Source organism: Peromyscus leucopus, chromosome 10 (assembly GCF_004664715.2).
Source record: "Peromyscus leucopus breed LL Stock chromosome 10, UCI_PerLeu_2.1, whole genome shotgun sequence".
NCBI lineage: Eukaryota > Metazoa > Chordata > Mammalia > Rodentia > Cricetidae > Peromyscus > Peromyscus leucopus.
The window spans coordinates 27,731,089-27,758,844 of NC_051071.1; the positions used below are offsets into that span (position 1 = coordinate 27,731,089).

The 27,756-nt window shown below is 42.9% G+C and overlaps 1 protein-coding gene across 2 annotated transcripts in view; it reads right to left on the minus strand.

Annotated features, from left to right (window-relative positions):
- Positions 1–293: 293 nt before the first annotated feature.
- Clnk (cytokine dependent hematopoietic cell linker) overlaps positions 294–27,756 on the minus strand; it is a 168,372-nt gene continuing 140,909 nt past the window's right edge. For both annotated transcript variants that reach the window (XM_037209001.1, XM_028891569.2), the window contains 4 exons: positions 18,948–19,078; positions 15,156–15,233; positions 10,167–10,322; positions 294–1,788 (listed from right to left, as the gene is read on the minus strand). In XM_037209001.1, coding sequence (XP_037064896.1) covers positions 1,618–1,788; positions 10,167–10,322; positions 15,156–15,233; positions 18,948–19,078 — 536 coding nt within the window. In that variant the 3' untranslated portion in view covers positions 294–1,617. The remainder of the gene's footprint in view (positions 1,789–10,166; positions 10,323–15,155; positions 15,234–18,947; positions 19,079–27,756) is intronic.

The window sequence follows — 27,756 nt, forward strand, 5'->3', positions numbered from 1 at the left end:
TCAAGTCTCCAGCCAATGAGTTGGCATGAAGAGGCATCAGAACCTGGCTCTTTCTGCTCAGCATTATGCTCTAGAATATGGTCAAACTCTGGTCTGGATCTTATTACAGATAGAATCTTGCCTGCTGCCATTTTACAAAAGAGATCATGCTAAAAATTGCTTGTTCCCTTTTCATTTGATTTTCTTGCCCTTTCACATTCTTTCTTTCTTTTTGAGGGATGGTCTTATGTAATCCAGGCTGTCCTTGAACTTGCTCCACAGTCAAGGATGACCTTGAGATTCTGCTCCTCCTGTGTCTACCTCCCATGTGCTGAGATTATAAGTGTGTACCACCACACTTGGTTTTATAAAGTGCTGGGAATTTAACCCAGGGCTAGGTATGCTTTCTGTCAACTACATCTCCTGTCCTCTGGCTGGTTTTATTTCTCCATGAAAACATAAATTGCATAAATGCTTCATGAATTTTACATGTGGATTTGGTAATAATTGATGTCCTGGCATATGTTATACCTATTTATTCAATTGTACTTTATTTTGGTGAAGTTACTGTACTACAAGGGTAAAGGTGGATAAATATGTATTTTTACAGTGTAGCTTTAATTATAAGAGTTCATAGCTCAGTTATAAAAGTCCATAGAGTAGAGAGTATTATATCTGAGTTGATGCAGTGTCATGGAACAGGAAAGTTGGGTTATAGTCCAGGCTCACGTCTTATACTAAATGAGACCTTTGAATGACCCTGCCTCATCTGCGTTATGAAGTAGGAGAACATGCAAATCTTTTTTGCCTGAGAAGAGACAATATCATGATGTGCTATGCTGTTATAAGCATCAGTACTCTTTTGAGGACAGTTCTTCTCTTCCTGTGAATGGAAATGCATCATTAAACTATTCAAAACATTTTCACTGTCACTCAAATGAATGCTTGCTTTATGGCTCAGATGAGCTCTGTGTTCCTTGCTATGGATCTGCTAGTTCCATTGAAGTCACTGTTTATAGAGTAGGCTGAAGTCTGGGTCTGTGGCCATTTCACATCACAGTCCACATATTTCTTCTCTGTCTTCAAGCTTGTATTCACCAGGGCTTTTTCCCTCATGCCACATCTCTTCCTTGTATTTTGAATATCTAGGATTACAGATAAATAGAGCTAACTAACATTCACTGTCATATTTAGCATATAGGACCATCCAAAAATTAGCATCCTAGGGCAAGAGGTTTTGAAAGAAGGTCAGCCTGATGACCTGTAATGAGTAGCAGTTTGGAGACCTCACACTTGGTGCAAACATTGAAGCTATCAGATCTTGTATTAGCTACTCATCGCTAATGTATGATAGCCAAGTCTGTAGTTTTCTGTTTAGAAAATTATTTTCAAAACCTACGTTTGCTATTTTTCATGTTGCAAAGATTTCTTCTATGACTCAAACTTTTAAGGCATAATTGAGCTCTCAAGTTCCATTACAGAATATTTTTTCTTTTTTACAGAGTCAAAAAAGTCATCCCTTGAAGACACAGACAATATAAATTTGAGATAAATGCAGATGGTAGAAGCACTGACTCCATTGAGCTAAGGATGAGCTAAGGTCCAGGATGCCAATGTGGAAATAACTGGCTGGGCTGCTTACTCATGAAGTGCCTGGCTAGAGTACCGAGTCAGAAATCGCCTGCTGAAGGGCAGTGGCTGGGTGAGGTAGCATTGTTCCCTGTGCACACCAGCCTTGTCTTTCCCATCTATTAGTATAATGGGAAAATATTTGTAGTGTTCGATGATGTCTTCCACAGAATCAAACATCTGAAATACAGAAAGCAAAGTGAACACTTTTGAGTACATCTGGTGCCTGGAGCTATTGTATGTTACTCAGGGAAGGTGAACGATTTCATATTTTGACATTGTAGAGAGATGTGTTAGAAAGTGATATTGGTCGTGGTGTTTTGGAATAGGGTCTCACCCTCTAGTTCAGCCTGACCTGGAGCTCACTCTGTAGCCCAGATAGGCCTTGAACTTTCAGTGATCACCTTGCTTCCGAGGCTAATATTACAGATGTCAGCCACCATGTCTGGCTCGCTCCTTCCTTCCTTCCTTCCTTCCTTCCTTCCTTCCTTCCTTCCTTCCTTCCTTCCTTCCTTCCTGTCTTTTTTTTTGAGGATGTAGCAAACAAGCAATTGAAGGATGAGTGAGAAGCACAAGGACATGACAATGGGGAATCAAAGTGCTTGTGGACCACAAGTGAGCCTAGTGGTAGCTCTTAAGTTTCCTGTCCTTAGCATTTGCCCAATCAGACCACCCACCTCAAGGTCCATCCTTCCCCATCACAGCCTTCTCACCCCCATGACTTGGATGGATTATTTATGAGGTCACCAAAAATGAAGGCCATGACTTCAATACCTGGGTGTCCTGTCAGCAACTAGCTGTGTGACCTGAGGCCAACTTCTTACACTCAGTTACTCTGTCTACAAAGAGTGGTGGTGACATTAGTTAGGACTTGCTTCTGGGGTTCTTTGTGAGCATTAATAGAGCTTATGCATGGACGACATTTGGAAGAAAGCCTTCCCTATGTTTCAGCACACAGTGAGGGTCAGTAAACGAGAGACCATGGGATACATCCTAGACTATCTTCATAAGCCTTAGGAAAAAAGAGAGTTTTTGAATTTCACTTTCAATTTCAAACCAAGGATGGGATTGTCTTCCTTTTTCTTTACATTCAACAAAGTGGCCAATGTGGAGAACCTTTTTGTGCAGAGCTTGTCCAGTGAACAGGCTCACAGACAGCTAAGGGCAAATAATCTGACACCAATAGCTTCACTAGTCTACTCCATGGGGAGTTTCTATGAGACCACACTATTAGGAAGCAAGGCAGGTGCAACAAACCACAATCTTGTCCCTTCTTAGTGGCTCCCGTGCTGTACCCACAGCTGCAATGCTGCCTGAAAAGGCTGGGAGAAAAGACTGTAATTAAGCTCCTATTTTTATCTTAGATTCCCCCCACCCAGGACCACAGTGAATGTCAAATGTCCTAATATTAGATACTATAGTCTGTTTAAATCTTTTGTGTCTGTCCTATATACAAGCTGTTTCCTTTTCTCCTTATCAAAAAAGCAGAGAGAGAGAGAGAGAGAGAGAGAGAGAGAGAGAGAGAGAGAGAGAGAATCAGAGACAGAGAGACACACAGAGAGAAAGAGACAGAGAGAGGTAAACGAAGAGCTACAGGGGAGGATAAGGAAGAAGGCAGGGGAGGTGAGGGAGAAACATACGGGTTACTGTTAACCTGTCTTTTAGTCTTAAAAACTTAAGTTGTCAGGTAAACATCTACGATCATTTTCAGAAACTTACTGCTGCCCAGGTCCCTGCATAGAGAAGCATGGATGAGTCTTGTAACCTGGGTAGCCATGACATGGTTGTTGGTCCAGTCAGTGAATAACCAGGCATCTTGAGCTAAATATTGCACCTTCAGTACATCCATGTTTGTGACCTGGAATCTATGTTCATTACCCTATGTGTTGAAAGTGCTAATAGCATTTTGTTTTGTAAAATATATTCTTGAGGGGAAGAGCTTGCCCTAGGTTATCATGTTATCTATTCAGAGAGAAGTAGGTGTTTCCCACGAGGCAGATACTTGGCCAAGGACGCCAAGGGTGACTGAAGTGTCTCCATTGGGGCGCCTGGATTTCAGACTTTTTTTTCTCCAGAATTGAGAGAAGATGAATTTCTCTTGCTCTTAGTCTTTCAGTTTGTAGAAACTTGTGGTAGTACATTTGGAAACTAATGCAATGAGTACTCCTAAATCTGAAACCAAATAGGGATTTCTGTCTTCCTGACCAATTGAATGACCTCCCAGTTTTTTGTTTTGGGGACACATGGCTTTGCTTGCTCTTTGTGCTGGTGAGGAGGGCAGACAGGTAGAGCCTTCCCTGGGTCTGGCCCAGGTGCTTCTTGTAGCCCTTGTGATATGGTGTTTGCCTTTGCCTGAGGTACACAGCCTCAAAGAAAGGGCTTTCCGGTGTCAGTCCAGATGAGATTGGATACTTCACAAGCACCTGCCTCTGTGTACCTGCCATGGTATTTATATCATGCCATCTCACACTCAGCTCCTGTGAGTTAGGAGCTACTGTCTTCCTGTGCCATTACACAGCCCACAAGATAGATGACGACAAGATGAAGTGAGTATTGTCCCCAGAAGCCCTCTTTCTCATCATGTGTTTCCTGCTGAAGTGGCCGATGATGCTCTTTGTCTGAGCACAGATGGAAGAGCTGGGATGTCATGCATTTTAGCAGAGCTTTCTGAATCTGATTCTTCCAATTCTCTTAATGATGAGACGTTCCTCAGTAAGGCAAAGGGGTCAGGCTGCGGAAGGCACATGGGACCATCTCTGACTGCGGGGCTCAGCACTTTCCAACAGCAGCGGGAAGAATCTCTGTAGGTTGCGGTTTCTCTCAAGATGCTTGGCACACAGTAAGCTCCACATAGGTGTTGCCCACTCTCCACCTGCAGTGCTTGGGGGCTGTTGTCAGGCAGTGGAGAAGGATGAAAAACCAAGACGTTTTCTAAGGAGAATAAATCCCAGGACTGCTGTTTACTTACTGTCTCTGTGCTTCACTGTCACCATCTAGAAATGAGAGCAGCACTTGCCTCACAGGGTGGCTCTGAGTACTCCGTGTCTCCATAGCACCTGTGTGTAAGTGCATGTATGTAAATGTTCGACAGGAACATACCTGAAAAGGAAACTTATGTCTTGAGGGTGCAAAGAAAAGAGACTTATGGACTAACACAGGCACCAGGATCCAGGAATTGGAACAGTTTGTTAGGTGCTTATGGTGGGGTCTACAGGTGGCCTCCGTTGACAGCTCCTTACTTCCAAGGCAGCCAGTGGATGGCTTGTGATCTGATTAAGATGCTGTTAGGATGTCATTATAATGTCATGCTGCATCCTCTCTTTCATTAGCAGGCCAAACTGTGATGTGTTGCAAACAAAGCAGAGACCTGAGTACAGGCTCTGTTTCTCCGAAGTAAATGGGACTCAACAATGTATCCTTCCTAGAGATGCTTCAAGGACCAAGTGAGAGAGCAAATTACAAATCTCTGGGTGGAGGGAAGGCCCTGGAGTATCCCTTTCCTAGTTCTACAAGGGAAGAAACCATGAAGGCCAAGCCTTTAAAAAAATCATACAATGTTTTTTGTTGTTGTTGTTTTAAGATGAAAAATTCTGAGCTGGAAGAAGATGTTGAAGGATGCAGTGAATTTGAATCAGTTTGGTCTATGCACCATAGTTTTCTGTCTGTATGGGGCTGTCACCTAGTTAATGAAAGGACTCACTAATAACCACAAGAAAATCATAACTAATAATTATGGCAGAATCTGTCCCAGCCTGTGTCAGCTCTGTTCCTTGGCTTGCTAGTCCTCACACCAATGAACTGGCCACTTGTCTCTTTAGATTTCATCCAATGCCTTGTGAATGTGGCTGTGTTTGGCCATTTTTGTGTTAACCTATTTGCCAGCTTAGTTCACATATCCGGGGCTGAGGGAAAGCTGGAGAACTGATCTCATTGTCTGTCTCTGTTGTAGTTTCACTGCCCTGATACAATGTCCGGACAAAGGCAGCTTGAGGGGGAAAGGGATGATCTGGTACTGGGTTAGGATTCTGAAGAGTGCATCAAAGTGGTGAAGACCTGACAGCAGGAGTCAGAGGCAGCTGGTCGTACTATATCCACAGTCAGGAGGCAGAGGACCAGGAATCCCGAGACTCAGCTCCCTCTCCTTTTCATGTGGTGCAGGGGACTGTGCTTTTACAGTGGGTCTTCACACCTCAATGAATGGAATCAAATCTTTGGGGATGTGTTTCTTATGAGATTCTAGATATGTCAAGTTGACAGCATTACCCATCTTACTGCCCGCTCCCAAGTGCTGGCTACCTCTCCCTAGGCATTACGATTCTCAGAAAAGTACTGTGTCAGAGACTGGATGTAACCAGGACTCTTCATGCTGCCAGATGACAGGCTTGTCACACATGTGTCCACAGGAAGTATTCTGTAAGCCCTGGTGGCACTATGTCAACATCTAATGATGAACTATTGGCTTTTACAGAAGTTCTGGATTCGCACTGCCTAAGTTTGCAAGGGCTGTCATAACAGTGGAAGAAACGCTGTTAGTTATAACAGACTGGAAGAAACAGCAAAAATTTATTTCCTCACAGTTCAGCAGGCCAGAGGACCCAGGTATCTTCATGTTGATCCTTCCTGAGCCTCGTTCCTTGGGTGGCAGATGGCTGACTTCTCCCCATGTCCTTACTCACATGTTCTTCCCTCTGTGTGTTAGCTTCTCTTTTCTGTTTCTTAAAATCATACTAGGATTTACTTTGAAATATAGTTCATGACCACATTATTTATAACATATATACATTGATATTCTAGCCCAAGGACAAATTTATAAAACAAATAGAAGATATAAAAGGAGATATAAAATGAGGCTACAGTGTAGAAAACAGTCCATGTTCTTACATTCAGCAAACTTATATTAAAATAGTTTCTTTTATTTTCCAGGGTAAAGCCCATATGCTTCAAGAATTAAATGCATTAATATGGCTCCTTCTTCTGTAGGGACTTGCAGTGTTCTTAACACTCAACTGTCTACTCTTAGCAGACTTTGTCACAATGACCTGGAGCCAGATCACTATCAGAATAGATGATGGGTGCTACATCTCAAAAAGCATTTTCTGAAAGCTATTGAATGATCTTCAAAGCTATTTCAGTTGAAAAAAAAGGGGGGAGGGAGTGGACAGGGACTGGAGAGATGATCAGTGGTTAGGAGCACTCACTGACTTTGCAGAGGACCCAAGTTCTGTTCCCAACACTCGCATGGTGGCTCACAAACACCTATACTCCAGATCCTGGGTATCTGATGCCCCCCTCTGGCCCTCTTGAGCACCTGCACTTATGTGCACATACATACAGATACCCATACACACATACAAGTAAAAATAAAATGAATATTATAAAGGAGTTTAGTTTAGCTTTGGCAGATGCCTAGTCACTGCATATAAGAAATAAGGCCACTGGGACTCCTATTGAACCTCATTCTTATAAGCCCACATGCCGTTCCCATATTCTCTACTGTGTGACTTGGGAAGATGCAGCTATCAATTAAGAACAAGCTGCATGTCCTTTTGGTATACATTAAGGTGTTGGCTTGGATGTTCTTAAACATTTTTTAACTTTCAAATGTCCACCTTATTTTTGGACCTGGCATATTTGAGATGGATGCTTATAAGCTGATTTCCCCTCCAGGGAAATCTATGGAGTCAAAACTCTTATTTTCCCTCAACAGCATTAGAAAAAGTTGATTCCTTTACCATTCCCCAAATCCAACTTAAATGGGACCATTGAAAGATACTAAGGGGCTGGGGAGTTGGCTCAGTGGGTAAATGCAATTGCTACTCTTACAGAGGCCCTGGCTTCTGTTCCCAGCACCCACATCTGATAGCTCACATCTCCATTTCCAAGTGATCCAGTGCCCTCTTCTGGTCTCTATGGGCAGCTGTATACATGTGGCACACATAATGTACTCAGGCACACATAAATACACACACAATAAATAAAATTTAAAGGATGCTTAGTAAAGAATAGTTACACTCAAGTACAATTGTGAAAGCGACCCCACAACTGTCATTACACTACACACAGCATAGAATAAACCAAAGGATTAAGGAGAGTGGAAACCAGGTGGATCACAGGCTTTGGGAAGGACATTTGGTGACAGTGGCTTACTATTTTCCTCTAGTGTGGTTCTGATTGAGGTTATGACAAGCAGCAATTCCAATCTGGGATTATTTGAAAAATTTGTTTTTCTCTGGTTCAGTGTGACTGCCATGTTGTCATCGACAAGTTATGACTCAGCCCTGTTTTTTCTTTTTCTTTCTTTTCTTCTTCTTTCTTTCTTTCTTTCTTTTTTTTTTTTTTTGGAGATAGGGTCTCGTATAGCCCGTGTTGGCCTAGAAGTCACTATAAAACTGGGGATGAACTTGATCCTCTTGCCTCTTCTTCCCAAGTGCTGAGATTACAGATGTGTACCCCATACCTGCAGATTGAACTGAGGGCTTCATGCATGCCAGGCCAGTACTTTATCCACAAGCCAAATCCCAGTCTTTCTTTTTGGTAATAAACCATTTTTATCTTGGTTGTACATCCAGATCCTTGGCTTCTATTAAGCTGCTCTTCATCCTTACTAGCATTTCCAGCCAGAGTTGACTGTATGCTTGGTTTCCAGACAGCAAGCTTTCTACTGGGTACCTTTTTCCTTGCTGCTAGGCTTATTGTATAGGGGGTATTGCTTCCTGGCAGATCCCTTCCCTTGTCTCTCAATGCAGGAGTTTCCACAGGCCATTCTGGTGAATTTGACCTAAGAGCTGAGGCCAACATCTGAGCCTCAATATGAATGTTTGAGAAAAGTCCTGGCAACCTCAAGCTTGGACTGCAGCAGTACCAGAGTCCCAGGAGACACAGATACCCCCCCCCTTTCCAGGAGAGATGAAGCGTGAATGGAACACAGACCAAGAACACTGATGAAAGATGCTGTCCATCACTGTATCTCTGACCCTCTGATTTCCTAGTGCTTCTCATTTGTATGTATGTGCTCAAGTATGTATCTTTGTGTATGCTTAGGTGTCTATACATGTGTGTATATCAGGAGGGCAGAGAACAAGTTCAGGTATCATTTGTCAGGTGCTGGCCACCTGATGTTTTGAGACAAGTTCTCTCACTGGCCTGACATTTGCCAAGTAGGCTAAGTCTGACTGCCATTGAGCCTCTGGGATCTTTCTGTTGCCACCTTCCTAGCCCTGTGATTTCTCTTCTTAAAATATTTGTTTATTTTAAAGAAGCCAGTCCTGTTGGATTAGAGCTTACCTCTGTCACTTAACCTTAAACACCTCTGTAAAGGCTTTATTTCCAAATGTAGTCCTGTTGTGAACTCCTTAAACTCCAGACATCATTCTGAAACTTGGGAGAGGGAGACTCCCACTCCACACCATGACCTCACCAGCAGATGAAGTCCAAGTTTGGAGCCTTGAATTCCAGAACACAAGGAATGGCCATCCCGGAATTATGGGGATACAGATCCTAAGAGTTTGCACTTGGGATTGAAGCCCAGAGTATTGAAGGAAGGGCCCAAGCTCACATCCTTAGTGGAGGGTGCTGTATAACTAACTCCCTTCTTCCCCATTTTCTCTCTTATTTTTCATCAAAGAAAGCCTGGGCATATAGCCTTTGCTCACCCTCCTGCTTATTGCCCCCATCTTTGATCATTTACTTAATTTTCCAGCACTCACCTTTTGTAACTCTGAGATAGGAATGATCACATCAAAGAGTTGTTGAGGATTGAAATAGGACGATGCCCACAGAACAGACCTGGAATATGTATTCAGTTGAACCATCTCCTTTTGACCAATTTGTATAGTTATTTATTGATGTTTGGGTGATTTTTTTTGTAGTACTGTAGATTGAACTTAGGGCCTCACATATGCTAGGCAAGCACTCTACCCCTGAGCTCCACCCTCAACTCTCATTTGTACCTTTTAGTTTAAGACAGGGTCACACTAAGTTGCCTAGGTTAGTCTTGGCAGTCTTCCTGGCTCAGCCTCTTAAGTAGGTGGGATGATTGGTCTGTGCTATTAGGCACAGCAACTGACAGGTTTGTCAGTAGAGGGCCTCCCATCGGCACACCTCTACTGAGAAGGGGACCTCAGCTTAGCACCAGATGCTACTGTTGAATGCACACTCATTTTGAGGACCCAATCCTGTGGATAAATGAATGACACTGGACTTCAGAAATTCCTTCAGTGAACATGGCGGGCGTGGGGGGAAGAGGAGTTTCAGCATGGTCTAAGGGAAGTTCTGCACAAGGCAGAATGCAGTTGCTTCTTTCTGAATAGGTTTCTCTAATAGCTTTAGGAGGATGGAGGACATTCAGTGGCATTGTGGGCTGCTGGCCTGGTAAACTGCACACAACACAGCATGTGCCAGGATGTTCATGAATGGGGCTGGACGGGTATCATTGCAGTGTCTTTTTAGTCTTGTCCTGTGTTCGCTGGAGTACGCAGACATGCATCTAACGTCTCCCAAACTCTCTATTTCTTTTTTACTTATAGCCAAGGTAAGGGAAGTGGTTGGATGGCACCTACCTCATTTCCTCTGAGTCCTGTACCCAGAGCATACTGCTGATTGCTCTCTAGGAAACGAATCTTCACATTGTAGACTTTGTTTCCATGAAACACCATCAAAACATAGGGTTCTGCCTTGGATTTTGTGGAACAATCTCGGACCAAAAAGGTACCATCCTGAAGCAAAAGGAGTTATGGTTATCTTCTCAGGTGTTCTGGAACCCTGGCCTTAAGGTAATGTCAACAATGATGGTTTTGTGAGATTCCTAAATGGATTTAGTTTTTGGTGGTCCAACTTCACATTCCATTTAACTCAGTGAGCTTTTCCTGAGTTCCTGTTGGGGTTTGGATATGAAGTGTCCCCTCAAGAGGCTCATGTGTTAATTGGTGGTGTTATAGGGAGGCAGATGGTTTATGAAAGTGCTAACATCATGAGGTTTACCCACTGGTGAGTTCAAAGCTGAATGGGCTATTTGGAGGTGGCGCCTAGTCATAGGAAGTAGGCCATTGTGTATGTGTGTGTCGGTGTTGAAAAATAAATCTTGCCGGGAGGTGGTGGTGCACGCCTTTAATCCCAGCACTCGGGAGGCAGAGGCAGGTGGATCTCTGTGAGTTCAAGGCCAGCCTGGTCTCCAAAGCGAGTTCCAGGAAAGGCAAAGCTACACAGAGAAACCCTGTCTCGAAAAACCAAATATATATATATATATATATATATATATATATATATATATATATATATATATATATATATATATATATATATATATCTTGGTCTTCTTTTCTCTCTGCTTCCTGGCTACTGTGAGGTGGGCAGCCCTTCATCTATAGCGCTTCTGCTTTGCCACAGACCTAAAAGCAAACCTGGAGCCCAAAGAAATTCTTCCTTCTTAAAGTTTTCTCAGGTGTCTTGGACAGCAATGGCTGACACAGTGTCTGCATGGATAAGATTTTTTTTTTACTGCCTTCTGAGAGTGTACCAGATGCATGATGGTGCTTCCATCTTTCAAATCTTCCTCTACTCTCTGATACTTCTTACAACCTTAATGAGACTTTCATAGTAGATTCACCAACTGGTCCTTTGTTTGATTTCCTGTCTCCAGCTCCTGGCTCTAGCCAGGCTACCACTCTCTGAATGGACACATGCTCTGGGTTTCTTATCTGTTGCATACTGGCCCCTTTCTGCACAGGGAGGTCCTCCTTCTCTCTCTCTGGTGTGCTCCTCTACACCTGTCACTGTTCACATGTCCCCTGTTCATCCTGGAGGTTGAATCTTATTCTAGAGAGAAGAATGGAATCCATCATGGATCATGCAAAGATCTTAGCCCAAGAGATTAGATGCCTGTGTAGGAGAAATTTCAATGCAGGAACAGGGTTCCCGAAAGAGGGATGGGGCTTTGCAGAGACTGATGTGAAAATGAGTAGAGAGAGGGAGCAGGAAATAGAGCCTGTAGTGAGGTCAAGGCAAGGGCAGGGCAAGGGAGAGGAGATAGGAAAGGTGCAAGAATCTTCAGTGTCTGAGGCCACGGGGTGGGCAGCAAAGGTATGCAAAAGATCAACAGGACCAGAGAGACCAAGGGCTGAGACTAGGGCATGGGACAGAAGTAATCAGCCACACTGGAGGGAGTCACTCAAGATGAAGGTGTGAAGTTGAAAGGGGGGCTTCCCCTGAACCCACTGAGGGGCTTGGATTCAGGATTATGCTGCATCATCCACATGCTGGAGGTTACTGAAAGCTTGCAACTATAAATGTGTGTAGATGATGATAAATGTCATAAAAATAGCATAGGTGTAGACAGTATGTATGATGAATTATAATTCTAATCATTATATAGTTATCTATATAGATTGCATGTGATACTGATAACTAATCTATAATATAATCTATAATAAGATATCAATATATAAAATACAATGTCATGCAATATGATTCTTTAACAAACAGTAAATTCAAGAATAGCATTATTATTTTGTGCATATATTATAATAATATGGGCAGTCAAAGTCTACTGAGAGCCACCTTGAGGTGACCAGCATCTTGCATGCATTATTTCATCTGATCTTTACATAAATCTTGAGGAAAGACTTTTACCCCCATTTATAGATACAGAGATTTGGCTTCTGAGCCTAAGCAAATCTCCCAGGCTTAGGTGTGTCCACCATTGAGACTGGATGTGAGGTTGTCATCTATAAAGTTCTTGCTTGAGAAATGAGCAGTCAAAATTTCAAAGGAAAAAATGGCTGAAAAGATGGCTCAGCCATTAAGAGATCTTACTGCTTTATCACAAGAATCTAGTTCATTTCCCAGCACCCATATCAGGCAGCTCACAAAATTATGCCTATCTCTGAGGGATCCAACATGCTCTTCTAGCCTCTGTGAGTACCCACACATATATGTCCCCGCGCGCACGCGCGCACACACACACACACACACACACACACACACACACATTTGAATAAAAATAATACAAATAAATCCTTTTAAAAAGTCTCAAAAAAAACCAAAAAAAAAAAAGAAAAGAAAAGTTACAAAAAATCACAAAAATTGTCTCATAACATTTTTAGTAAATTAATAATTGTCTGTTGGCTTGCATTCATAGCTGTTTTTGGTCACATGTGACCAGTGGTTGGACAGCTAGCAAATGATAAACCTGAAAGTCCAACTTGAAGTCTAACTCTTTAAGCATGCCTACTCCTGCTTCATCAAGGGTGATGAGGAATCAGCTGCAGCTTTCTCTGCCTAAAGCATTCATTCAGAAGCAAAGGCTTACATCTCCAGCACAGAACACTGCCAGAGAGAAGGATGGCAGATGGAGGCCAAGAATTAGGGCCAAACTGGGGCTTATCTTCTTAAACTCTGCAATGCACTTGTCAAAATAAATCTGGGAAATCTCTCGTTTAAATTAAATTATCTCTCATAAATGGGAAACACATCCTGACAAGGCTGCTGCAAACAGAAAAGGAAAACACAGTTGTTCAGCTTTCACACTGTTACTCTGTGTCTTAGGAGGAGGCAGCACAGGCACACACAGGAAGGGAGTGGGGGAACATGTGAGGAGCACCAAGCCCTGCCACAGGGATGCCGGGTGGCCTGCGTGTTGCTCGCCCAGCACAGTTCACATGTGAGCTTCTGCATCTGAGTCCTCTAAGATTGTTTTCTGGTGAAAGCCCAACTATGTGAATGTAGTAGCGCACTGGGTAATGATTACCCAAAAAGGGAAGCCTTGCCTGAGGTCTACCATCACTGTACCCCATCCTATGATATCAGAGGCCAGCATGTCTGAGGCCATGACAGAGGAAGGGGATAGCGATCCTAGGGCAGGGGACCAACCAATCACCTTCAGTCTCCATCCTACTGCAGAGAACTGCCATGGTAGCTGGAAGCAGCTGAGACATGGTGAAATGGGTACTAATCTCTTTGCTGTAACTAAGACCTTGGCTTTGACCTCCCCACCTATGGAACGGGATAGTTCCACTTATTACTGGTAGGTCATGGTGGTTTGCTGGCTTCTTCTTTGTCTTCTTTGTCTCTAGTGCTAGTGTTAACAAAGTAACATGAGATTAGTGACTTAAAAGTAAAGTCATTCTTTTATCATTTTGGAGCTCAGAAGTCCAATGTGGTTCTCACAGAGCTAGAGCTAGTATGGGGGGGAGGGGATGGAGTCTGTGTCTGTGACTCTGATTGTCCCTAGAGGTCACCAGAAGTCCTTGCTCATGGTGCCCCCACCATCCTGACCTCTACTTCCATAATCACATTATTTTCCATGACATTCCTGCTTCCCTCTTATTTTGGGAATCATAAGGGGCTACCCGACTCAGGATAACCTTCCCATCTTAACCCCAAACTTAATGAATCTGCTAAGTCCCCTTTCTATATAAAATGGTTCATTCACAGGTTGTAGGATTTAGGCCATGGACATCATTGTGAGTGGGGTGGAGAATGGCCATGATTCCATTTATCATAGCAACTGATGAATAATTAAATTTTTTACATCAATTCTGAGTTTTCTTAAATGTGTTGGAGACCTATAATTTATTCACTACTTAACTGATGCATTCATATTGTGTTTTTACATTCAGCAGTGGTCAGGCTGAGGATCTGGTGTCCTTAAACCACAGAAGCTTTCTGTTATCTCTAAGTAACCCAGCGTAGTTCTGTACCTAATAAAGTAGTCACTCGCTTTGTGATGAAGGCTGTGGCAGTCGTTCGAGTTCTTCTGTCCTTTTGGTCACATGGTAGGCCGAAACCCCTATTCCCTTTGAAATTTGCTTTGGTCTTGGAATTTGGTCAAGGAAAAGGTAAAGTATGTACTCCTGGGGAGATGTATGGGGAGCCAGAGTGGGAAGGTGGAAGTTGGTATTCTGTGGGTACAGGACCTCACATAGACCTAACAAGTCTATCTTGAATCTGATGCGCAGTGAAGAAATAGTATCATGTGATAAATGACGGAGATCTTGGGGGTATCTGTTGCTGCAGCATGACTTGTCATATGCTGGATCAAAGAATTCATGATCCCTGCTCCTCTCTTGAAGGAGTGAGCTATAAAGACCCAATTGTTCCATAGGCACACATTTAGTAAGGGGATGAAATCTGAAGAGAGCAGAAGGAGGCACTGCTCACTGTGACCACTGCACCCCACATACCCTACGTGGTTTTCCAGTGGCTCCCTTAGCATTGATACCTTTAAAAGCTGATTTTCATTTTATGAATAAGGAATCAACAACTAACCTTGTTTAGGAACTTGGGAAAGTCACATCTCTGATAAGTGACACAACCAAGTCTTAGGTCTGAGGCCATTTTAAATATCTCTGTATTTTAAGAAAATGACTCCACAATTTCATCTGTATATGTAGTATTCTTCCATCAAAGCTTTCCCTGAAGTAACTAGCAATTATACCCCATTATTCTTTCTCACCCCTTTCCTCTTCCATAGAACCTCTTCATCCCAAGTCCCTTTCCTACTTCATGTAGAAATACACACAATGGCCCCAGGAACAATGTAGAGACATTACCTTGTTCTCTCTCCTTAGCACTTCTTCCACTGCCTGGCGACTGGATTCTCCAACGTACCATTTATTCTGCTGGACATCCTATGGTACAAGTCCAATGAGGAATATTTTAGCATCAAAGAGAGGTGTTAATTATGGACTAATTAACTCAAATTTTACTTTTGTTCCACCATTGTACAGTCACAGACTAATTGATAGGTATTCAGCATAGAGCACTTTGATCTGGAACCTGGAAATACCTACTGATGCTGGGAGAAGATGGACATGGCACAAGCAAGTGCAGCTGGGGATTCTTGGGTTGATAGGAATCAAAAGAGTAGTCCTTGGGAGTGGCCAGAAACTGCCCATCGGTTAGGCAAAGTCCATCATTTGAGTCTCAGGAAGCATAAGCCCCACCCCTGCCTCCATCAATGTTACTCAGTGAAGTCTGACATGGCAGAAGGATGCAGGTGTTTTTATCTATGCTCTGGCATTGCATGTGTGCCCATGGCAGCATGGTCCTTCAGTCTCTTCATTGAGTTCTCGGGGTCACAATGCTGAGTCATCTTTCTCCAAGACCCTTCCTTATTCAGTATCTCAAACCTCCCCTACGCTATTTCTCTGGACCATGCATGATGGACAGTGCTCATTCTAGTTAGAGATAGGTAGCAGAGACCGGGGAGTCAAAATCTGCCACATGGTTGGCAAGAATCAGGGACATGACATCAAGTCTGTGCTCTCCCGGTGCAGTCTCTGGTCTTCCCAGCACCAACATATCCATCCATGATGGGCACAGGTGAATGCCATCTGGCCAGCATGTACAGCTCCTACCTGACTGCACCTGAACTTCCTTTCACGCCCTCAGGTTGTGGGGCTGGCCAGTTAGACATGTTTACTATTCCAACTCACACACACACACCAGCTACCCTGGGCTTATAGTTTTAAAGTCTTTCTTATAGTCTCTGCCATTCAACTCAGTCATTCTCCTCCATCAAGAGTGCAATACAGACTGAAAGGGAAACGTGATACAGGCGACCACGGGAGCGAGTCTCAAAAGCATTGTGCTCAGGGAAACAAAGCCAAGAACAAAAAAGCCACTCTCTGTTTAGAGGGTTTCTAGGAAGGACACAGAAATTAGAGAGTTGCCGTCTGGAGTCGGAGGAGGACGGATTTCATAGAAGCAGGAAGGGAATTGGGGAAGAGTGGAAAAGGACAGTGGCCAGCCTGGTATTTTCATTTGTCAAAAGCCACTGGACTGTATATAATACTTGAAATTTCTGATATTTATTGCATGTAAATAATATCTTAAGTAATTCTCTAGTTTTGTAAACACAGACACAAATTGAAAGAAAAATTCTGATCTTGTGTGAAGCCCCCTTTGTCCCAAGTTCCTCTGCTTGAGGGGATAATCAGTGCTGGGAGGGTCATGGCTCTGCCCTAGGCAAAGCTCAGGCAGGTTCCCTGTAAGAAAGTGTCTGAGACCTCACCTCCCTGGTAGCATGTGAGCTTTCCTCTCAATTTGGTCACTGTAGTGGTAGCTCTGGGACTCCTGGTAAGTCTCCAGGCTTGGGCAGGCTCAGCCGTGGTGAGTTTCATTTACTCTGATTTGCTCCTTTAAGCTGAAAGATGCCTTAGAGCAGTGGTTCTCAACCTTCCTAATGCTGCAACCCTTTAATACAGTTCCTTCTGCTGGGGTGACCCCCAACCATAACAATTATTTTGTTGCTACTTCATAGCTGTAATTTTGCGGCTGTTATGAATTGTTATGTGATATGCAGGATATCTGATATCTGATTCAAGGGGTCATGACCCACAGCTTGAGGACCACTGCCTTAGATGTGGCAGCTTGGGGCATCTTAGACTATTTCAAGATGTGGTTATGAGGGGTGTAGGATGTAGACTGGTACTTGAGTGAAGCCCTTGGTGGCTTCTGAGTGATAATGAGGAGGAGCCAAGGTCATCTTTAGTTCTTTCAGGTCCTCTGAGTGACTGCAGAACACTGTGCTTAGTGTTAGTGTAGCATTAACAGTGCTGACATTTCTAGTCATCCCTCAACAGAAGACATGGGATGCTTACTCTGGGAGCCTTTAGCAGGCTGTAGGATCCTGCTTTGCCTTTTAAAAAGCACAACATAATATACACAGTGTTAAAAGTCACCATTTTGGCCACTTTTGAGTATTCAACTCATCTCGTTAAGTTCATTTATATGGCGTTAAAACCATCGCCATGATCCATTTCCAAGAATTTCCCATCTTCTCAAACTGAAAGGTTGTGCCCACTAAACAACAGCTCTCCATTACTGCCTTTTCCTTCCCAGTCCTGGGAAGCCATATTGCTCCCAGATGTCTCTATAGACCTGGCTGCTCTAGGAACCATGAATAGTAGGAGGTAAATGCTTGCCCTTTATGTCTGTCTTCCTTCACCTAGTGCCATGCTTTTGAAGTTTACCTATGTAGAACATGCCAGATTTTTTTTCTCTATTGAGATGCTTTTTGTGTGTGCACGCATGCCTGTGTTTGTGTGTGATGTTTATCTCTGTCTGTGAATGGACACCTATAATGTTATAAACATATGTTCAAATCATGTTGGGCTCTGCTTTCTGTTCTCTTGGGGATATGCCCAGTAGTAGAATGTGGTCATTGACCTCTAGTTTATTCTTTGTCTGTCCTCTGGAATACTGCTTGAAAAAAAAATATTAACATAGCAATGGAAAGCGAAAGCAGCCAATTTACCAAATATTACACAGACATCATTATTGAGAAGATTGAGATCTGTCACAAGTCATAAGATTTGTTGAACTGTTGAAAATAGGAACATCCTGATCTAGCCCAAGCTTCTCTCATGCCTTTGGAACTCAGGCTCTGGGAAGAGTTTGGTCTTACATGGACATTGACTTAGAGTTCAAGAATCCTGAGGCTTATAAAAGTGGCAGAGTGAAAAACATTCAGGTCCAAGTGAAGGGAAAATGAAAGAATATTCCAGAGCCCATTGGAAGATTGGGAAGCCATTAGAGAATTAGGTAGGGATTAATTATAAGGCCAAGCAGGGAAATGTGAGATATTATAGGAATTACAAGGAATTGATCAGAGATCCCACATGCTTCACATACAAACCATGAGCAACTCTGGAGCAGGATACCCATAGACCAGGGATGTGGAATGAGGGCAATACCATCTTCTTTGGTGCTGTCTGTAATATGTAATGTCACAGGTGATGGGGGGTGGAACAGATAAGACACAAAGAAAGCTCACTCTCCTTAGAGGAAACCATGAGTGTAAGAATGGCTGAGAAGTGATTGTGTGAAAGGAGCTGATTTTCAGGAGAGACCACGAAACAAATGAAGACAAGGCCACTTCTTAGCTGTTTCTAGCTCTCTTCTCTGTCAGGGATCTGGATTCCTCACGCTGTCTGACACATATAATCAATGCTCAGGAAACGGCTGCCCAGGCTCAACTGCAGTTGAAATGTGACCTGTAAATCTTTCAATGGAAAACGAATCCTAGTATTCAAATTCCAGTTAATTATCCACGAGACTTCACAAATACAAGTCTAAATGTCAGCCCCACCCTCCCACCCCCTGGAGTTAATGAATAGAACATTCTGAGAATCTGCAGAACACACAAGTTAAAAATCTAGTGAAAGAGTAAGGCCATATGAGACAACAAAGTGTTTTAGAAACATTAAAACCCACTGATTTGTCATTGTATCAGGAACTAATTAATGGCAACCGCAATGATCTGCTCTGAGCTTTCCCAGAAAGCTCTCACTGGATGCCAAGGACAGTGAGAAGGGCTTGCAGGGAAGTTCCCACCTCACCTTTTCATCAGGCTTGGTGGGGACAGGTTTCTCCGTGTTTGTGTTTTCATAGGGCAGCACACGATCATGACGGCTGTGGCTGGCTGCAGCTTGGCATCTCTGAGGACAGCGTTGCATGATGCTTGTATGGTCTAGGAAGAGATTGCATTGAAATGAGATCACATTGCTGTCTAGGTTTTTCTCCCTCCAACAGGAAGCTGGGCCCATCACTTCTGCCAGTCTTTGGCAGTCTTTGTGGTCTAGACAACACCCTCTCACCATGGACTGCAATGCCCTCTGAATTATTCCCTTGCTTCTACATTCACCCTGCCCACTCTCTCTCCACTGGGAACCTGGAGTAATTTTCCAAAACTGTAATTGTGTGTAATTGTGGGGAGATGCCTCAGTGGGTAAGAAGTGTTTGCCTCACAAGTGTATTCAAATCCTCAGAACCAATGAAAAGGCCAGATGCTAGTAAGCAGCTGGAATCCAAGCATTCCTACAGGGAAATGGTAGACAGAGATAGGAGAATCTCCAGAAGCTTGAAGGCCAGCTAACCTGGCAGACTACCCTAGAAAACAAAATAAAACAAAACAAAAAACCCTCAAAGACCCTGTCTCAAATAAGGTGAAAGGTGAGGACCAAAACCCAAGGTTCTCCTTTGACCTCTGTGTCTACACACACACACACACACACACACACACACACACACACACACACTCACACACACATACAAATGCAGAGAGAGAGGCAGAGAGAGAGAGAGAGAGAGAGAGAGAGAGAGAGAGAGAGAGAGAGAGAGAGAGAGATGTAACGTGATGTAACTACTCATCCTGGCTGAAAATCCTTCCATGATTACCAATCTCCAAATAAAGTCTCTCATCTATTTTTGTTTGTTTGTTTAAATAATTTATTTAGCTGGGTGTGGTGCTGCATGACTTTAATCCCAGCATTTGGGAAGCAGAGGCAGGAGGATCTATGTGAGTTCCAGGACAGCCAAGGCTACAGAGGAACCCTGTCTGGAAAAACTACCAAAATAATAATAATTTATCTTTGCTTTAGGCGCATTGTCTATGTGAGGATGTTAGATTCCTTGGAACTCCAGTTGCAGACAGTTGTGAGCTGCCATGTGGGTGCTGGGAATTGAACCTGGGCCCTCTGAAGAGCAGCCAGTGTTGTTAACCATTGAGCCACCTCTCCATCCCCCTCTCTTCTGTTTTTAAGGCTCCAAATTCCATATCTTCTTATGTCTTCATCCTTGCCTCATCCTTCCTACATTATCCACTTCATCCAGGACATAATGAACTCTACTCAGTTTCTTAAATCTACCATGATCATTCCTAGGTTGGGAAATGCCATTAAGAAACTCCAAGTGTAAGCTAAGAAAACTAAAGTATCATTTCTTTTTAACCTGGAAGAACAGCTGATAGAGAAACCATGGTAATTCAGACTTGGATACTTGGCAGATATTTTATTTAGAATAAAGAAAGCAAGCTTGTCATTTCATGGAACACAAGGGGATAGTATTTGCTGCCATTCATACATTTAAACCACGAAGGTGCAAGCTGGAAGCTGGGAAATTTGTATCTAACACAATAGTATCCTGATAGACTTTTCTCATGAGATTGGTGGTGCTACTTGCAAATATAAGTATATTATACAATGACACATTGTTGTGATAGGAATAGTAACTGGATCCCCAAAGCATGTGTATTGAAGATTTGATCCATAGCATGGGATGCTCTTGAGAGGTGGTAGGTATTTTAGGAGAAGAACCCTAGTTGGAGGAAATTCAATCAGTGGGGATGTGCTCTTGAAGGGGATATTGGGGTCCCACACTGGAAAGGAGTAGCCTTGTTCCATTACACACTCCCTACCACGATGCTCTGCTGCATCATAGGGCCAAAGCCCAGGGCCAGGCAGCCATGGATAGAGACTAAAAGCATGAACACAAATGGCCTGTCACACCATGGCAATCTGACTGACACAAACATGTTGTTATGTTGACTATGATAAGGGTGGACATCGAAGGATTGATCCCCACATGACAGGACTGTCAGGAGGTGATTGGTCCATGAGGGCTCTGACCTCTTCATGGGTTAATCTACTGATGAGTTCATAGATTGTTAATAGCTAGATCCTAGTTGGAGGAATTGGGTCCCAGAGAGCATGCCTTTGAGGGATTTATCTTATCCCCCGACTCTGCTTCTCACTCTGTCTGCTTCCTGGTATCCATGAGCAGCTTTGCTCTGTCACATACTGTGTGATATTTGACCTTGCCTCTGTTCCAAAAGTGATGGAGTCCAGCAATCATGAACTGGAAGTTTCAAGTCAAAGGAAATCTTAGCTCCTTTGGGTTGTTTTTGCCTCAAGAAATTTGTTAGAGAGGGAAAAAGTGGCTCATAGGTATGTTAACACTGGAAGTCTAGATCATGTCTGAGAACCATTGTTTCTAACTGACCAATGTGTTGATGCTACAATTTGCCATGCCCGGGTAAGAAGTGAATTGAGAGGCAAAATAAGCCAGTCCATTTTACAGAATATAGAAAGTTGTTGTTTCACCTGGCACCTGAGCATTAAGATACCACCATTTGTCAAATTTTGATACGTTGTTTTCTCTATATACTTCAACCAAAATGAAGCATTTCCAACACATGTTATTCTTGTAAACAGAAATCAAGGAATGGGGTTTTTGACATTTAGGTTGGAAAGATGACGTGTGTTATCAGCAGGTAAGTCAAGCACAGCCAAGACATTTGTGATGTTAGTAATTTAAGCTAGGAATACCTAAAAAAATCATAAAACTGTAAGAGTATACAAACACTATGTAAGTAAATACCAGACAAAACTTAACATATAAACTAGGTATGGTGGCACACACCTTTTATCCCAGCACTCAGGAGGCAGAGCTAGGCAGATTTCTCTTTGAGTTTGAGGACAGCCTGGTGTACATAAAAAGCTCCAGGCACCCTGAGCTAAATAGTGAGGTTCCATTGAGGGGAGGGGTAGGGGAAGAACACATATAAACTGGAAGTGAGGTGATTCTCGTCAGGCCAGCATTGGAAGCCTAGTGCATCCCTTAGTCTTAGACTTATGACCAAGCTGTCATCCTGGTTAGCAGCTGAGCAAGAACAACAGGAGTGTGAGCTGCTTTAGACCCAAAACTTGGTTTAGATGAAATGAAGTTTTGGCAAATATTTACCAAGAACAAACAGTATTCCTGATATCTCGAAAGTTCTATTTTAATTGTGCCAGTGATTATGGTTTTTATTGAGCCTAAGAATGTGTGTGTTCGCTTTTTTTTTAAAAATGGGAATTGGACCCAGGGCCTCGTGCATACTAAGCAAGTGATTGACCATTGGGTTATGTTCCTAGAACAGTGTAGAACACTTTAGCTTTCTTTTCTGTTTTTCTGAAACGGGGGCTTACTAAGTTGCATAGGTTGGCTGTGAGCTCACCCTGTATTCCAGGAAAGCCTTGCATTTGCAGTTCTCCTGCTGAGAAGCTAGGACTACCAAGGTCTAAGCAAAAGACCTATCACGTAGAATCTAAGTGCATTTATAATACTAAGTTAATTTCACCCACCAATTTATGATTTTTTAAAAAATATTTATTTATTATTTATAGTGTTCTGCCTGCATGTATCCTGCAGGCCAGAAGAGGGCACCAGATCTCATTATTGATGGTTGTGAGCCACCATGTGGTTGTTGAACTCAGGACCTTTGGAAGAAAACCCAGTGATCTTAACCTCTGACCCATCTCTACAGCCCCCAATTTTATGATCTTAAGAACAAGAAGAAAGCTAAAGATTTCCTTCCTAACTAGAAAGAATCATCCTGAGTGAGGTAACCCAGATCCAGAAAGATAAACACAGTATGTACTCACTCTTAATGAATATTAGATGCAAAGCAAAGGATAACCAGGCTACAAACCACAACCCCAGAGAAGCTAGGTAACAATGAGGACCCTAAGAGGGACACACATCGAGGGCCTCAGGAAGAGAAAATAGTTAAGATCTCTGGGGTAAACTGGGAGGGGGGTAGAAGGGGAGGAGTGGGGGATGGGAACAGGAGGAACTGAGTGGAGGGAGGGAGAGAGAGAGAGTACAGTCAAAGAAATATCTTGATGGAGGGAACCATCAGGGGGTTAGGGAGAAACCTGGTGCTAGGAAAATCCCCAGGAATTCACAAGGATGACACCAGATAAGACTCCTAGCAATGGTGGAAAGGGTGCCTGAACTTACCTTCCCCTATAATCAGATTAGTGACTACCTTAATTGTCATCACAGAACCCACATCCAGTAACTGATAGAAGCAGATGCAGTGATCCACAACCAAGCACTGGGCTGAGCTCCTAGACTCCAGTTGAAGAGAGGGAAGAGGGATCAGAGGAGAAAGTGAGGTCAAGGTCATGATGGGGAAAACCACAGAGACAGCTGACCCGAGCTGGTGGGAGCTCATGACTCTGGCCTGTCAGCTGGGAAACTTGTATGGGACCAAACTAGGTCCTCTGAATGTGGATGACAGTTATGTGGCTAGATCTGTTTGGGGAGCCCCTGGCAGTTTGGCCAGGACTTATCCCGGGTGCATGAAATGGCTTTTTGGAACACATTCCCTAGGGTGGAACATCTTGCTCAGCCTGGACATAGGGGGGAGGGGCTTGGTCCTGTCTCAACTTAGTATGCCAGACTTCGTTAACTCCCCATGCCTTACCCCTCTCTGAGGAGCAAATAGGGGGTGGGATGGGTGGAGGTGGGGGGGCGGGAGAAGGGGAGGGAGGTAGAACTGGGATTGGTATGTAAAATGAAAAAACTTTTTAAAAAATAAATAAAAAAAGATTTCCCTCCTAAAATTTCAGTTGATAAATAATAAAACTTAACCTTGAAGTGGTATTGAATCTATACTACTAAACTATTTTTGAGAACTATGCCTCCCAGGCACAGAGGAAACATGGGGCGTAAAGGAGAGATGGACCTAACACAATCAGGAAGGAACCCAAAAAGTTAGTGAAAAGTTGAGCAGCCAAGAGTCCCAAAAATAACACAAAAGTAGACCCAAATTTTGGCAGTTACAGCAAACATCAAACATGGAAATGAGCTTGGAAACAGAACACTTAAAAGTCAGACACAAGTTGGCTTAAAAACCTAGTGGTGTGCTGATCACATAACCAGTCTGAGGGCACAGAGAAATCACATGTAAAAGATGAGGCCCATGTACCTTGCAGGCCTAAGAGCAAACCTACACACCTCTATTTGTGAGAAGAACATTAGCTTAAAAACTTTCTTGTAAGTTATCCTAGAGCAGAATGCAGGGGGCGTATGATTTAAATGGCAGTGACTGTCTTTACTTCTTGGCTCGAAGCAGTAAGAACAAACCTGAGAGGGGAAATCAGCATTATCAGCGTTTCTTATTACTCACTTTGTGCCCGATAGAATTCAGAGATTATGAAATTTTTATGATATTATGGCAACTGATTCATTATCGTTCAACCCCGTATGCCTTGCTTAAATATTTAAAAAGTCCTATTTTTTAAAAAGAGCATTTGGAAATAATTATGCATTTGTAGTCTGCTCACTGAACTAGTTAAATGAAACAACAGCAAATTTGCCACATCATTTTCTCCTGAACGCCGCTGGCTTGGATCTGTGTCGGATGATGAATGAATAAACAAACAGTTCTGAGCACGGTGTCTGTGGTATCCCCCACCACATCATAGGTTCTACTCCCTCAGAATGAAAGCAGCTAAGCTTCCGAAGCTTCCTACCTAGGACATTGCACTTGGGGGTGATCTCTCTTACAGAGCCTGGGAAAGGGAGGGAGACGCCAATGAAGAGACTGGCGAAAGGTCAGTAGAAGAGTTTTGGGGGTGAGTAGCTGATACCCCAAGAGGCAAAACAGCCCAATAAAAATGATTTGGGGTGAAACTGAACAGTGACCAATCTAACGTTTTCGATTTCTCAGGGAGCTGCATGTCTTGGCACAAACTCCGACCCTTGCTATCAGCTCACGGATGCTAACCTGTGACCACAGTTAATATTACCAGAGAGATAGTCTCACACCTCTCTGTTGCCACCTGCAGTCCAACATTTCAAATCAGGCATTATGTCAGGACTTATCAGAAGAGTTTAACTTATATTCATACAAAATTAAAAGTTAACTTTATAGGGAAAAAGGCCATATGTGTGTTTTCCAAAAGAAAACAGAACAAGACTAAATACAGACACACAAAAAACATCATCCACACTTCCAAATCTAAAGAACAATATTTTACTAACTTGACATATGTTTCTGAACCCTCTTCTAGTTTATACATAACACACACACACACACACACACACACACACACACACACACACAGTATTTACTGGGATTCTTTTTTTTTTTTTTAAATCCTGCCTATCTACTAGCCATCAGCTTTTTTTTTTTTTTTTTTTTTTTTAAAGATTTATTTATTTGTTATGTATACAGTGTTCTGCCTGCACGTATGTCTGCAGGCCAGAAGAGGGCACCAGATCTCATTACAGATGGTTGTGAGTCACCATGTGGTGGCTGGGAATTGAACTGAGGACCTCTGGAAGAGCAGTCAGTGCTCTTAACCTCCTCCGAGCCATCTCTCTAGTCCCTTATTGGGATTCTTTATAGTTTAGCTTGAATTAATTTATCAATACATTGGGCCTATTGTGTTATCGGTAAGTGAACTACCCAGAAAAAAACCAAACATATCCAAGATTCTTTTTCCATTTGTAAGATAAGAATAATGACATCAGCTTCTATAGGGATGTGGACCTCACTATCCTATATGAATGCTCACCCTTAAGGCATCTGTATGAGTTCCAGTGTGGGGCTGAGTTCCACTAAACTGACAATCTATGAGTGCAGATGACTCATTGTCCTCTGCATATGACAAATAATTAGTAGTACAGTTATGCTACACAGCTGGCTTGAGTGGTCAAAGAGAGCTGGGATTAATTTATGGCCTCCCACCATCCCTAGGACTCAAATGTCAGCAACGGGAGTGCTGGAGGTGAGATTTAGGCATGTAAAGATGAGACAGCATGGAGTATTCATCTGGAGAGTACCTGGGATGAACAGGGCCAGAAAGGGCTTGACTTGTGGGTTTTGAAAGTGTACTTCAAGGTTAAAGAGAATCATAACTCAGAGCAGATTGGCGAGCCTCTATCTTAAAGATAAAAGCATGTTTGGATACAAAGCAAAGCAAGAGTAGTCTGGAACCACAGTGTTAATGGCCACCACCACCCAGAGTCCAGTCCATCATTTGTGTCCTCAACCCATCACAGAAGAAGCTAGACTTCTTAAGAAAGCCCAGAGGGGACAGAAGGGATATTTTGCCCCCATTATTTTCTCTTTCCATCAACAGGTACCCACAAAATACATGATCAGTACCAAAACTGTGGCCACTCTTTAAAGATGCAGAGTAGAGACAGCATCCCTCCACTGACCAATGCTTCTCCATCAGCATACTAAGCAAATATTCATTCTGCTGAGCAGAAGTTCATTTCTGATTTGTCAGACTTAGCAAAGTCTCATATGCAGAGGACAATGAGTCATCTGCACTCATAGATTGTCAGTTTAGTGGAACTCAGCCCCACACTGGAACTCATACAGATGCCTTAAGGGTGAGCATTCATATAGGATAGTGAGGTCCACATCTCTATAGAAGCTGATGTCATTATTCTTATCTTACAAATGGAAAAAGAATCTTGGATATGTTTGTTTTGTTTTGGGGTAGTTGGGAGGTAGAGACAGGAGGATCAGGAGTTCAGGGTCAGCTTAGGCTACAGAGTGAATTCAAGACCACCCTGAGCTATTTGAAACCCTGCTTTGAGAAGGAGGTGGGGGGCAGAATCTCTGTTTGGAGAAAGTCCCATTGTCATTGTATGCAGTGAAAAAAAAAAACTTATCATATGGGTCTTAGTTGTTTCAGTGTAGGACAAAAATGAAATGAGGCATGATGGGAAGCAGTCAGATACCTTTGAGGCTTACTGATGTCATTTGGGGGAAGAGGAAATGGGAAGACAAAGAAAAGAAGGAAGGATATTAAAATAGGAGAGTGTCAAGTAGAAGGCTGAGTGTGCCTGTGTGTATATTTTACTGATATTAATATTTGAGTTTTTTATTTACATTCTATCAGTGGAAGAGTGAAGCTCAAAGTGAACTTCAGTGGCCCTGCTGAAGAGAGAAAGGCAGAGCCGGGACCAGGACAACGGCACTCTCTCCTCCTCCACTGTACCCTACGGAGCTGGCTGTTCTCAGATAATCTTTTCTAGCTAAACCGAGAGACATGAACACAGTACTTCCTGGGCACACAGAGTAATCAAGAGGGAAAATGCACATGGCAGAAGTACCTGAGACAAATGGCATGGACAAGGCTGAGCCCCTGGTAGGCACAGGGCTGTGTTTCAATTCTGCTTCATGCAGAGATATGTTAGCTTTCCGCGTTTTATGCCATGATCAGTAAGAGGGATCATTTAAGGTATTAGGGTCATTTTTTCATTTTACAGATTTTTATTTCTTAAGATAAATCTACATTACACCCAATGTGTTGGGGAAAATTGTCTACAACTGTTGGACATGATGGAGAGCACAGTGTACTTATGAACTGTTGGTGACTGATAGATGACTCCACTCCCCTTCTGGCGAAGACCAGGAATAGTATGTTCTTATCAGTTTAATAACTAACTGCTACATCTACTTTGTAAAAATATATCTGAGACAGCTAAAGAGCCACACAGCTTGAGACCCAGATAGTTCTGTTTCCAAAAGAGTGGAACTATTGCACTTCTGAAAAATGCCAATATTATGGTTTGTAA